This window comes from Nerophis lumbriciformis, linkage group LG39 (genome assembly GCF_033978685.3).
Source record: "Nerophis lumbriciformis linkage group LG39, RoL_Nlum_v2.1, whole genome shotgun sequence".
Lineage (NCBI taxonomy): Eukaryota > Metazoa > Chordata > Actinopteri > Syngnathiformes > Syngnathidae > Nerophis > Nerophis lumbriciformis.
In genome coordinates this window covers 21,323,252-21,337,077 of record NC_084586.2, presented here as the reverse complement: position 1 = coordinate 21,337,077, position 13,826 = coordinate 21,323,252, and the positions used below count along the sequence as shown (strand labels likewise).

The following is a 13,826-nucleotide window of genomic DNA, read 5'->3' as shown; positions in this document are numbered from 1 at the left end:
GTGTGTCGTCGGCATAGCAGTGAAATTGAAGGCCGTGGTGTCGGAGGATCTGACCGAGGGGTAGGAGGTAGATGGTGAAGAGTAGGGGGCCAAGTACTGAGCCCTGGGGGACGCCGTGGGTGACTGGGGCAGTGGAGGAGGTGCAGTTGTTGGTTGAGATGAATTGCTGACGGTCAGAGAGGTAGGATTTCATCCAGGAGAGGGCAGTGCCGGATAAACCAAGGGAGGAGTGGAGGCGTGTTAGGAGGATGGAGTGGTTGATGGTGTCGAAGGCAGAACTGAGGTCGAGGAGGATGAGGATGGAGAGGGAACCAGAGTCGGCGGAGAGGAGGATGTCATTGGTGACCTTGAGGAGGGCAGTTTCTGTGCTGTGGAGTGAGCGGAAGCCGGATTGGAACTTTTCGTATAGGTTATTGTGGTGAAGGTGGGATTTGATTTGGGAGGCAACTGCACGTTTGAGAATTTTAGAGAGGAAGGGGAGGTTGGAGATGGGCCTGTAGTTGTTGGGGGAGTTGGGGTCGAGACCGGGTTTCTTGAGAATGGGGGTGATGGCAGCCAGCTTGAGGGCAGGAGGGACAGAGCCAGTGGATAGGGAGGAGTTAATTATAGTGGTGATGAGAGGTGAGAGTGAGGGGAGGCAGGCTATGACTAAAGTGGATGGGATTGGGTCGAGGATGCAGGTGGAGGCTTTCATACCAGAAGTTATGGAGGATAGGTCAGTTGTGGTGATTTCGGAGAAGAAGTTGAGTGGGTGGTTGGAGAGTTATATAAGTTATATGTATCTGGTGTAAACGGTTGCAAATTTAGCTCAAAAAGCTAGCACGTTAATGTTGGCATGCTAGCATAAACATGCATACAGTTAGCATGTTTCAAATACCAAGTTATATGACTGTAAGGTGTATGGCTGCGGAATTAGACAAAAAAAGCGTAAAATTAGGGGGGGGAAAGTTAGCACTTTGATGTTAGCGTGCTAATGTTAGTATGCTAGCAGGCTAACAGTTAAAATGTGTTACATTCCAAGTTATACGACTCTAAGGTGTATGGCTGCGGAATTAGACAAAAAAAGCGTAAAATTAGGGGGGGAAGTTAGCACTTTGATGTTAGCGTGCTAATGTTAGCATGCTAGCAGGCTAACAGTTAAAATGTGTTACATTCCAAGTTATACGACTCTAAGGTGTATGGCTGCGGAATTAGACAAAAAAAGCGTAAAATTAGGGGGGGAAAGTTAGCACTTTGATGTTAGCGTGCTAATGTTAGCATGCTAGCAGGCTAACAGTTAAAATGTGTTACATTCCAAGTTATACGACTCTAAGGTGTATGGCTGCGGAATTAGACAAAAAAAGTGTTATATTAGCTGGAAACATTGTAATGCTAATGTTAGCGTACTGGCATGCTAATTTTAAGAAGCTAGCACATGACTGGGTAAGAAGAAATACCAACCATTAGCATGTTTATGTTTACACGCTAACAATAAAGTGCTAGCTTTTTGAGCTAATTTTGCAACTGTTTACCCTAGAGCAGGGGTCAGCAACCCGCGACTCCGGAGCCGCATGCGGCTCTTTGACCACTCTGATGCGGCTCAGCTGCATATTTGCCAACCCTCCCGATTTACCCGGGAAACTTCCGGATTTCAGTGCCTCTCCCTGTAATCTCCCGGGGCAAACATTCTCCGATTTTCACCCTATCAACAATAATAAGGGCATACTGTGATGACACAGCATTTAGCACTCTCTACAACCAGCATTGGCAGTGTGCCAGTCCAGGTACATGTTGTATGCAGCTTCTGCTTGCACGCGAAAGTGACAGCAAGGCATACTTGGTCCACAGCCATACAGGTCACACTGAGGGTGGCCGTATAAATAACTTTAACACTGTTACTAATATGCGCCACACTGTGAACCCACACCAAACAAGAATGACAAACACCTTTCGGGAGAACACCCGCACTGTAACACAACATAAACACAACAGAACAAATACCCAGAATCCCATGCAGCACTAACTCTTCCGGGCTACATTATACACCCCCGCTACCGCCAAACCCCGCTCCCCCCAACCCTGCACCCCCACACATCAACCCCCCTCCCTCTCCGTGCCTCGTTTTTTTTCTAACTTTACTCTTTTTTCTCGAACCTCGGATTCAGGAGGAACAGTGTGGTTTTCGTCCTGGTCGTGGAACTGTGGACCAGCTCTATACTCTCGGCAGGGTCCTTGAGGGTGCATGGGAGTTTGCCCAACCAGTCTACATGTGTTTTGTGGACTTGGAGAAGGCATTCGACCGTGTCCCTCGGGAAGTCCTGTGGGGAGTGCTCAGAGAGTATGGGGTATCGGACTGTCTGATTTTGGCGGTCCGCTCCCTGTATGATCAGTGTCAGAGCTTGGTCCGCATTGCCGGCAATAAGTCGGACACGTTTCCAGTGAGGGTTGGACTCCGCCAAGCCTGCCCTTTGTCACCGATTCTGTTCATAACTTTTATGGACAGAATTTCTAGGCGCAGTCAAGGCGTTGAGGGGATCTGGTTTGGTGGCTGCAGGATTAGGTCTCTGCTTTTTGCAGATGATGTGGTCCTGATGGCTTCATCTGGCCAGGATCTTCAGCTATCGCTGGATCGGTTCGCAGCCGAGTGTGAAGCGACTGGGATGAGAATCAGCACCTCCAAGTCCGAGTCCATGGTCCTCGCCCGGAAAAGGGTGGAATGCCATCTTCGGGTTGGGGAGGAGACCCTGCCCCAAGTGGAGGAGTTCAAGTACCTCGGAGTCTTGTTCACGAGTGAGGGAAGAGTGGATCGTGAGATCGACAGGCGGATCGGTGCGGCATCTTCAGTAATGCGGACGCTGTATCGATCCGTTGTGGTGAAGAAGGAGCTGAGCCGGAAGGCAAAGCTCTCAATTTACCGGTCGATCTACGTTCCCATCCTCACCTATGGTCATGAGCTTTGGGTTATGACCGAAAGGACAAGATCACGGGTACAAGCGGCCGAAATGAGTTTCCTCCGCCGGGTGGCAGGGCTCTCCCTTAGAGATAGGGTGAGAAGCTCTGTCATCCGGGGGGAGCTCAAAGTAAAGCCGCTGCTCCTCCACATCGAGAGGAGCCAGATGAGGTGGTTCGGGCATCTGGTCAGGATGCCACCCGATCGCCTCCCTCGGGAGGTGTTTAGGGCACGTCCGACCGGTAGGAGGCCACGGGGAAGACCCAGGACACGCTGGGAAGACTATGTCTCCCGGCTGGCCTGGGAACGCCTCGGGATCCCCCGGGAGGAGCTGGACGAAGTGGCTGGGGAGAGGGAAGTCTGGGCTTCCCTGCTTAGGCTGCTGCCCCCGCGACTCGACCTCGGATGAGCGGAGGAGGATGGATGGATGGATACTCTTTTTTCTCTAATTCCACAGCCATACACCTCACTGTCATATAACTTTGTATTTGAAACATGCTAACTGTATTCATGTTTACGTTAGCATGCTAGCATGTTAACATTAAAGTTCTAGCTTTTTTAGCAACTGTTTACCTTAGAGTCATATAACTTGGTATGTAACACTTGTTAACAGCTAGCATGCTAACATTAAAGTGCTAACTTTTTAGCTAGTTGTACTCTTTTTATCTCTAATTCTCCAGCCATAAACCTTAGTCATATAAGTTGGTAAGTGACACAAGCTAACTATTATCATGCTCACGTTAGCTTGCTAGCAAGCTAAACTATCTAACTACCATTCACACACTTATCTCACCTTGGACTATCTAACTACCCTTTCCCTTCCTACAGGTGGGACACGCCCCATTGACCCAGTTTTCCCTTCCTACAGGTGGGACACGCCCCATTGACCCAGTTTTCCCTTCATACAGGTGGGACAAGCCTCATTGACCCAGTTTTCCCTTCCTACAGGTGGGACAAGCCCCATTGACCCAGTTTTCCCTTCCTACAGGTGGGACACGCCCGATTGACCCAGTTTTACCTTCATACAGGTGGGACAAGCCTCATTGACCCAGTTTTCCCTTCCTACAGGTGGGACAAGCCTCATTGACCCAGTTTTCCCTTCCTACAGGTGGGACAAGCCCCATTGACCCAGTTTTCCCTTCCTACAGGTGGGACAAGCCCCATTGACCCAGTTTTCTCTTCCTACAGGTGGGACAAGCCCCATTGACCCAGTTTTCTCTTCCTACAGGTGGGACAAGCCTCATTGACCCAGTTTTCCCTTCCTACAGGTGGGACAAGCCTCATTGACACAGTTTTCCCTTCCTACAGGTGGGACAAGCCTCATTGACCCAGTTTTCTCTTCCTACAGGTGGGACAAGCCTCATTGACCCAGTTTTCCCTTCCTACAGGTGGGACAAGCCCCATTGACCCAGTTTTCCCTTCCTACAGGTGGGACAAGCCTCATTGACCCAGTTTTCCTTTCCTACAGGTGGGACAAGCCTCATTGACCCAGTTTTCCCTTCCTACAGGTGGGACACGCCCCATTGACCCAGTTTTCCCTTCCTACAGGTGGGACAAGCCCCATTGACCAAGTTTTCCCTTCCTACAGGTGGGACAAGCCTCATTGACCCAGTTTTCCCTTCCTACAGGTGGGACAAGCCCCATTGACCCAGTTTTCTCTTCCTACAGGTGGGACAAGCCTCATTGACCCAGTTTCACCTTCCTACAGGTGGGACAAGCCTCATTGACACAGTTTTCCCTTCCTACAGGTGGGACAAGCCTCATTGACCAAGTTTTCCCTTCCTACAGGTGGGACAAGCCTCATTGACCCAGTTTTCCCTTCCTACAGGTGGGACAAGCCTCATTGACACAGTTTTCTCTTCCTACAGATGGGACAAGTCTCATTGACCCAGTTTTCCCTTCCTACAGGTGGGACAAGCCCCATTGACCCAGTTTTCTCTTCCTACAGGTGGGACAAGCCTCATTGACCCAGTTTCACCTTCCTACAGGTGGGACAAGCCTCATTGACCCAGTTTTCCCTTCCTACAGGTGGGACAAGCCCCATTGACCCAGTTTTCCCTTCCTACAGGTGGGACAAGCCTCATTGACCAAGTTTTCCCTTCCTACAGGTGGGACAAGCCTCATTGACCCAGTTTTCCCTTCCTACAGGTGGGACAAGCCTCATTGACCCAGTTTCACCTTCCTACAGGTGGGACAAGCCTCATTGACCCAGTTTTCCCTTCCTACAGGTTGGACAAGCCCCATTGACCCAGTTTTCTCTTCCTACAGGTGGGACAAGCCTCATTGACCCAGTTTCACCTTCCTACAGGTGGGACAAGCCTCATTGACCCAGTTTTCCCTTCCTACAGGTGGGACAAGCCCCATTGACCCAGTTTTCCCTTCCTACAGGTGGGACAAGCCTCATTGACACAGTTTTCTCTTCCTACAGGTGGGACAAGCCTCATTGACCCAGTTTTCTCTTCCTACAGGTGGGACAAGCCCCATTGACCCAGTTTTCCCTTCCTACAGGTGGGACAAGCCCCATTGACCCAGTTTTCCCTTCCTACAGGTGGGACACGCCCCATTGACCCAGTTTTCCCTTCCTACAGGTGGGACAAGCCCCATTGACCCAGTTTTCTCTTCCTACAGGTGGGACAAGCCTCATTGACCCAGTTTTCCCTTCCTACAGGTGGGACAAGCCTCATTGACCCAGTTTTCCCTTCCTACAGGTGGGACAAGCCTCATTGACCCAATTTTCCCTTCCTACAGGTGGGACAAGCCTCATTGACACAGTTTTCTCTTCCTACAGGTGGGACAAGCCTCATTGACCCAGTTTTCCCTTCCTACAGGTGGGACAAGCCTCATTGACCCAGTTTTCCCTTCCTACAGGTGGGACAAGCCCCATTGACCCAGTTTTCCCTGGTCCAGTGACAAGTATTTGCAGCAGACTCTGCACACCTGTGCAGGTGTACGAAGAGCATCTACCTGGTGAAAAGGATCCTTCCTCATGTTCCTGCTGGCCAGCGGTTCATCGAAGGGGAAAACCACAGAGTAGTTCTTGGCGTAGGACTCATGGCTTCGCTCTCGGACCCAACGCTGGTTGTCTGTCAGAGAGTTGTGGAAGCGCCTGAGGAGGAGATCCATGCAGGTGTAAGTCTCTGTGGTTGACCTGTCCTTGCCTTGCTGGCTTGGTAAACAACTGATGTTTTTAAGCCGTTTCCGTTGATTGGGCAGTTAATCCTTTGTCTGCAATTGCGGCTATCTGTGGAGTTAGAGTGGTTAGCTATTGCTTGTCTGTGAGTGCTCAGGATCTTTTTGCTGTGTGAGTCAATGTTGTATTATATACTGTAACACCCCAGCATGTCCACTTTAAACAAACGCAACCACCTGGTCTCATCATGCCGACATAGAAGCAAGGCACTACTGTCAAACATACACTTGTGAAGAACATCATGTCATGGCTGCCTTGAGTTTTTACAACTAGGATAGACTTACCATACGCCCTCTTTTCACCGGACATGTCCTCTTTTGCGGAGCTGTCAGGGCGGAGTTTCTTAAATGCCTCAAATGTCCGGCATTTTGAGTTAGGGTTGCGTGTATTTTCAATGTACGTTCAGGGTTAAGAAGGGGTTAAAAACAAAACAAACAGCAGCATTGGTGAGGGAGGGGCAGAGACAGAGAGAGAGAGAGAGAGAGAGAGAGTTATGATAAACATGCATGCGTCGCCAGGCTCTGCTTTTTATCCATAGATTTATCACATTTCATTTGTTATTATCTGTAGCAGGGGTGTCAAAAGTGTGCATTTTTGTAACATTTTCCTTGTTTTATTTGGCAAGTTGAAAGAACATGGCGCCAGAATGCTGTTTTTTTTTCCAATTAAATACTGGAAAGGATGGAAATGTATTTTGTCTCTTTTATCCGATTATTAATCGAAGTAATAATCGACAGATTAATCAAATTAATCGTTACTTGCAGCCCTACATACAGCAATGTTAATATTTGCTTACATGTCCCTTGGCAAGTTGACCTGCAATAAGGCGCTTTTGGTAGCCATCCACAAGCTTCTGCTTGACCACTTGACCACTAAATTGCTGCAGTTCAGCTAAATGTGTTGCTTTTCTGACATGGATTTGTTTCTTCAGCATTGTCCACACCTTTAAGTCTAGACTTTGAGAAGGCCATTCTAAAACCTTCATTCTAGCCTGATTTAGCCATTCCTTTGCCACTTTTGAGGTCATTGTCCTGTTGGAACACCCAACTGTGCCCAAGACCCAACCTCCGGGGCTGATGATTTTAGCTTGTCCTGAACAATTTGGAGCTAATCCTCCTTTTTCATTGTCCCATTTAAAGCAGCAGTTCCATTGGCAGCAAAACAGGCCCAGAGCATAATACTACCACCACCATGCTTGACGGTAGGGTTGGTGTTCCTGGGATTAAAGGCCTTACTTTTTCTCCTCCAAACATATTGCTGGGTATTGTGGCCAAACAGCTCCATTTTTGTTTCATCTGACCACACAGCTTTCCTCCAGAAGGTCTTATCTTTGTCCATGTGATGTCAGAAATGATTGGAAACTCAAGACAGCCATGACATTATGTTCTTTACAAATGTATGTACACTTTTGACCATATATATATTTACACACACACACACACACGTGTGTGTATACCAGCGTTTCTCAAAGTGTGGGGCGCGCCCCACTGGTGGGGAATAGAGACATGACAGGTGGGGCGCGAGGAAAGGGACGAAATTTCACTTTAAATTTTTTTTTAAATTATTATATTTTTAGATTATTTTTTTTACTATGCTTTCATTTTCTATACACACTGTAAATCACTTTGTGATTCTTTCTGTGAAATCCGCTATATAAATAAATGGAAATTACTTATTTTTATTGTAGGCTTTAAATTTCTCGGTAGGAGCGAAAGTTTGACAGACATAGCAACAGTAACTAATGGGGGCGGGGCTAAGCGGAACAAACTTTCGCGCGGATGGGTAGCAGGCTAGTGTGTGGACCACAATTACACAAATATATACATTTGTGACTCGCACCTCAAAGGTCGTCGAGCCAGAGCCAGCGCCTGCAGAGAAACAAAAATGTGACGGGCACACACTGTGTCATTCACCGGGAAGCACTCGCGTCAAGGCAGCTCAGCCCCGAACTCAATGAGGTTTTAACAGATGTGAGCGCGGTAAATTTGATCAAAACACGACCACTGAAAGCGCGACTGTTCTCTGCACTGTGTGAGGAAATGGGAGCTGATCATACAGCCGTGCTGTTTCACAGTGAAGCAAGGTGGCTCTCCTGGGGAAAAGTGCTGTCACTTGCCCTGTCTTGCCAAATGCATAGCTCCTCCTTTTTTTTGTTGCAGAGATTGCAAAGTGGCACTTTTATTGTATTTATTATTGAACTTGATGCAAGTTATTTGATTTATTATTGAACTTGATGCAAGTTATAACACTTTTTTTGATTTATTATTGAACTTGATGCAAGTTATAACACTTTTGTTATATTTATTATTGAACTTGATGCAAGTTATAACACTTTTTTTGATTTATTATTGAACTTGATGCAAGTTATAACACTTTTTTTGATTTATTATTGAACTTGATGCAAGTTATTGGATTTATTAATAAGCTTGATGCAAGTTATAACACTTTTTTTTGATTTATTATTGAACTTGATGCAAGTTATAACACTTTTTTTTTTAATTGAACTTGATGCAAGTTATAACACTTTTGTTTTATTTATTATTGAACTTGATGCAAGTTATAACACTTTTTTGGATTTATTATTGAACTTGATGCAAGTTATTTGATTTATTAATAAACTTGATGCAAGTTATAACACTTTTATTTGATTTATTATTGAACTTGATGCAAGTTATAACACTTTTTTTTTTATTATTGAACTTGATGCAAGTTATAACACTTTTGTTTTATTTATTATTGAACTTGATGCAAGTTATTTGATTTATTATTGAACTTGATGCAAGTTATAACACTTTTTTTGATTTATTATTGAACGTGATGCAAGTTATAACACTTTTTGATTTATTATTGAACTTGATGCAAGTTATAACACTTTTTTGATTTATTATTGAACGTAATGCAAGTTATAACACTTTTTTTTTTATTTATTATTGAACTTGATGCAAGTTATAACAGTTGTTTTTATTTATTATTGAACGTGATGCAAGTTATAACACTTTTTTTGATTTATTATTGAACTTGATGCAAGTTATAACACTTTTGTTTTATTTATTATTGAACTTGATGGAAGTTATTTTATTCATTATTGAACTTGATGCAAGTTATACCACAGCTGCACAGTTATTTTATTTATTATTGAACTTAATGTTATTTTATGTTATTGAGTTCGAATGTATACAACTTGATGTTCAATAAATTTGAAAATGTTAAAGCTTGGCATTAGCGCTCTGTTGGGGCGATGGGGGCAGGTGGGGCTTGAAAACTCCCCCTTGTCCAAAGTGGGGGATGACAAAAAAAGTTTGAGAACCACTGGTGTATACATATATATGTGATATCATACATGTACCTGATGTCATATCATACATGTACCTGATGTCATATCCATACATGTACCTGATGTCATATCCATACATGTACCTGATGTCATATCCATACATGTACCTGATGTCACATCATACATGTACCTGATGTCATATCCATACATGTACCTGATGTCATATCCATACATGTACCTGATGTCACATCATACATGTACCTGATGTCATATCCATACATGTCCTTCTCAGGACGTCCATGGATGATCCAGTGAGCCAGTTCTCGACCGCAACCCCCGCCCAGCATCATACCTGACATGGAAATACATACAGTATGTAAATGACATTACTATTGGCTCCTACACCATGTACTACTGACTTATTGGCTCCTACACCATGTACTACTGACTTATTGGCTCCTACACCATGTACTACTGACTTATTGGCTCCTACACCATGTACTACTGACTTATTGGCTCCTACACCATGTACTACGGACTTATTGGGTCCTACACCATGTACTACTGACTTATTGGCTCCTACATCATGTACTACTGACTTATTGGCTCCTACACCATGTACTACTGACTTATTGGCTCCTACACCATGTACTACTGACTTATTGGCTCCTACACCATGTACTACTGACTTATTGGCTCCTACACCATGTACTACTGACTTATTGGCCCCTACACCATGTACTACTGACTTATTGGCTCCTACACCATGTACTACTGACTTATTGGCTCCTACACCATGTACTACTGACTTATTGGCTCCTACACCATGTACTACTGACTTATTGGCTCCTACACCATGTACTACTGACTTATTGGCTCCTACACCATGTACTACTGACTTATTGGCCCCTACACCATGTACTACTGACTTATTGGCTCCTACATCATGTACTACTGACTTATTGGCTCCTACACCATGTACTACTGACTTATTGGCTCCTACACCATGTACTACTGACTTATTGGGTCCTACACCATGTACTACTGACTTATTGGCTCCTACATCATGTACTACTGACTTATTGGCTCCTACACCATGTACTACTGACTTATTGGCTCCTACACCATGTACTACTGACTTATTGGCTCCTACACCATGTACTACTGACTTATTGGCTCCTACACCATGTACTACTGACTTATTGGCTCCTACACCATGTACTACTGACTTATTGGCTCCTACACCATGTACTACTGACTTATTGGCTCCTACACCATGTACTACTGACTTATTGGCTCCTACACCATGTACTACTGACTTATTGGCTCCTACACCATGTACTACTGACTTATTGGCTCCTACACCATGTACTACTGACTTATTGGCCCCTACACCATGTACTACTGACTTATTGGCTCCTACATCATGTAGGGTGTAGAAGCCAATAAGGGCCACTGTATGTAAAATAAAAATGTCTGCACAACATCAGTGTGCATGCTTGACTCGTCACATTCTGCTCGTGTTCTTTCTAAAATGGCGACGGCGAGCCAGAAGAAGCACGTGTGCGCCCACATTGGCGTGCGCCTCAAGCCCCGCCCCCACGCAGCTGGAGCACGCATGACTTCCTGCGGATGCACACACGGCTCGATGGTGCCGTGCAGCCGGGTCCAGTTTTTTTAAGGATAACAAAATGTGGTTCTATGCTGGCTTGCGGAAGCAGGGACAGGTTGCAGCGACCCGCCAGAATAAAAGAACGGTGTCTTGATGGTGAAAGGTTAAATATAGCACAGCAAGAAGCCCTGGAACCTGGACAGAGTTCCACAAATGGAAAAAAAGGCTTGTCGTTTTATTGACCCAAACCTCAAAATTAGGAATAATGGCTGTTTGCCACGGTGGCGAAGGGGGCGGGGCCAAGGCGGCGACATCATTATATATCAAACTGCTTTTGAGGGTCGCGTGGAACAGCAAATAATATGAATTTGCCTCATTTATGTACACTGTAGAAAAACACTTACAATAAAAGCACTACTGGAAAATATAACATTTTGCTGTAAAATTTTACATACATTACTGTAGATGGAAAAACTCCAACACTATTTTTTTTATTTTATTTTATTCTGACTACTGAGCTGCCAGTATTTTAGCGTGAAAAAAAATGTGGTAGTGTTCTTCCATTGACACTAATACACCGTAAACAACAACAACAACAACCGTAGATTTTACAGTAAAAAAAACGGTAGCTCAGTCACTACAATTTTACTGTCAAATATTCCGTTTTTTCTATAAATTACAGTAAACGGCACCACTGTTTTTTTTTTACGGAATAAACTGTCAGGTTTGATGCCAAAATGTTTCTGAAAAATTTTACAAAGATGTTTAAAATACATTTCTGTAGATAAAAAAACACTTACACTGATTTTTTTTATACTGGCTACTGAGCTGCTAGTATATTAGCGTAAAAAAAAATGTGGTAGCGTTTTTCCATTGACAGTAATACACCGTAAAATAACAACCGTAGATTTTACAGCAAAAAAAACTCTGATTTTAAAACCGTAAAATAATATTCACAGTAATATGCATATATATATACATATATATACACACACACACACACATACATACACGTACATACACACACATACATATATATACACACACATACATATATATTACATATATATATATATATATATATATATATATATATATATATTACATATATATATATATTACATATATATATATATATATATATATATATATATATATATATATATATATATATATATATATATATATATATATATATATATATATATATATATATGTGTGGGAAAAAAATCACAAGACTATTTCATCTCTACAGGCCTGTTTCATGAGGGGGGGTACCCTCAATCATCAGGAGATTTTAATGGGAGCATTCGCATACCATGGTTTATATAGGGCACAGAGTGGGTGGGTACAGGCTGGCGTAGGGGCGTGGTGATTGGCTCATGTGTTACCTAGGAGGTGTTTCCGTCTATGGCGGCATGCTGTTACAATTTCGCTGCGCTTGTTGAGGGATGACAGGTCTGGACGGTAAATAATAAACAGTTTCTCTTTCAAGCATAGGTTGCATCTTTTATTACCACTATTGTAAGGTGTGCTGGATGCAAGAATTTGCCATGTTATTGAATATTCAACATTATTGTCTTTGAGGTCCCAAATGTGTTTGCTGAGTTCTGTGGTATTTCGCAGGTTTTGGTTCCTGAAAGAAGCCTTGTGATTGTTCCATCTGGTTTTGAATTGAATTGAAATTGTAACAGCATGCCGCCATAGACGGAAACACCTCCTAGGTAACACATGAGCCAATCACCACGCCCCTACGCCAGCCTGTACCCACCCACTCTGTGCCCTATATAAACCATGGTATGCGAATGCTCCCATTAAAATCTCCTGATGATTGAGGGTACCCCCCCTCATGAAACAGGCCTGTAGAGATGAAATAGTCTTGTGATTTTTTTCCCCACACATACATATATTGCGCTCTACTACGGTATCGAGCACTATTTTTTGGATAACCTTATTAAGACATATATATATATATATATATATATATATATATTATATACATACATATATATATATATATATACATACACACACACACACATATATATACATACACACACACACACACACACACACATATATACACACATATATATACACGCACATATATACATATATATATATATATATATATATATATATATATATATATATATATATATATATATATATACAGTATACAGTGTTTCCCACACATTCATTTATTTGTGGCGGCCCGCCACGAAATAATTACGTCCGCCACAAATGGATTTTTCGGCTTTTGACTCGCTCGACCGCTCATAAAAGCAATGGGACTGTCTGTGAATGTTGCTTGTAGTTACAACTCCGGTGCAGTAGATGGCGGTAGCATTGTAACTCCGCCAATAGCACTTAATTCACCTGGTGGGCCAGAAGAAGAAGAAGAAGAAGAAGAAGAGGGACGGACGGGATCAAAATACGAGGGTAATATAGGTTATAAGTATATAGGTTATAGCTGCATCGCTCGCGGCTCGTCATATATTTAACGTTAATCCGCGATTTCACCGAGCGTTTTACTGACGGTGGCAGCAGGGGCGCCGAAAAGGGGGGGGTAAAGGAGACGGATTCTAGGGGCCCATGATGGAGGGGGGCCCTAATGATGATGAAATTATAATACAGAAAAATAATGACACTAAGTTATTAACTAACATATAATCACATATGTTTTATTTTCCATGTCCTGGTAACAATACCTTTATTTGTTTTGGAAGCATCAACCCCTGCAGGCCCCCCCCCTCCCCCTCTATGTACGTAAAATGGTTCAGTCCGACTGGATCAGCTGCAGGTAGCACACTGGCGATTT

The 13,826-nt window shown here is 43.7% G+C and overlaps 1 protein-coding gene across 1 annotated transcript in view; it reads right to left on the bottom strand.

The window, feature by feature from the left end:
• Positions 1 to 13,826, bottom strand: part of sardh (sarcosine dehydrogenase) — a 149,750-nt gene that overhangs the window by 55,689 nt on the left and 80,235 nt on the right. The window contains exons 11-12 of the mRNA XM_061931931.2: positions 9,655 to 9,745; positions 5,894 to 6,035 (exon numbers count right to left, since the gene is read on the bottom strand). Of these exons, the coding sequence (XP_061787915.1) occupies positions 5,894 to 6,035; positions 9,655 to 9,745 (233 nt within the window). The remainder of the gene's footprint in view (positions 1 to 5,893; positions 6,036 to 9,654; positions 9,746 to 13,826) is intronic.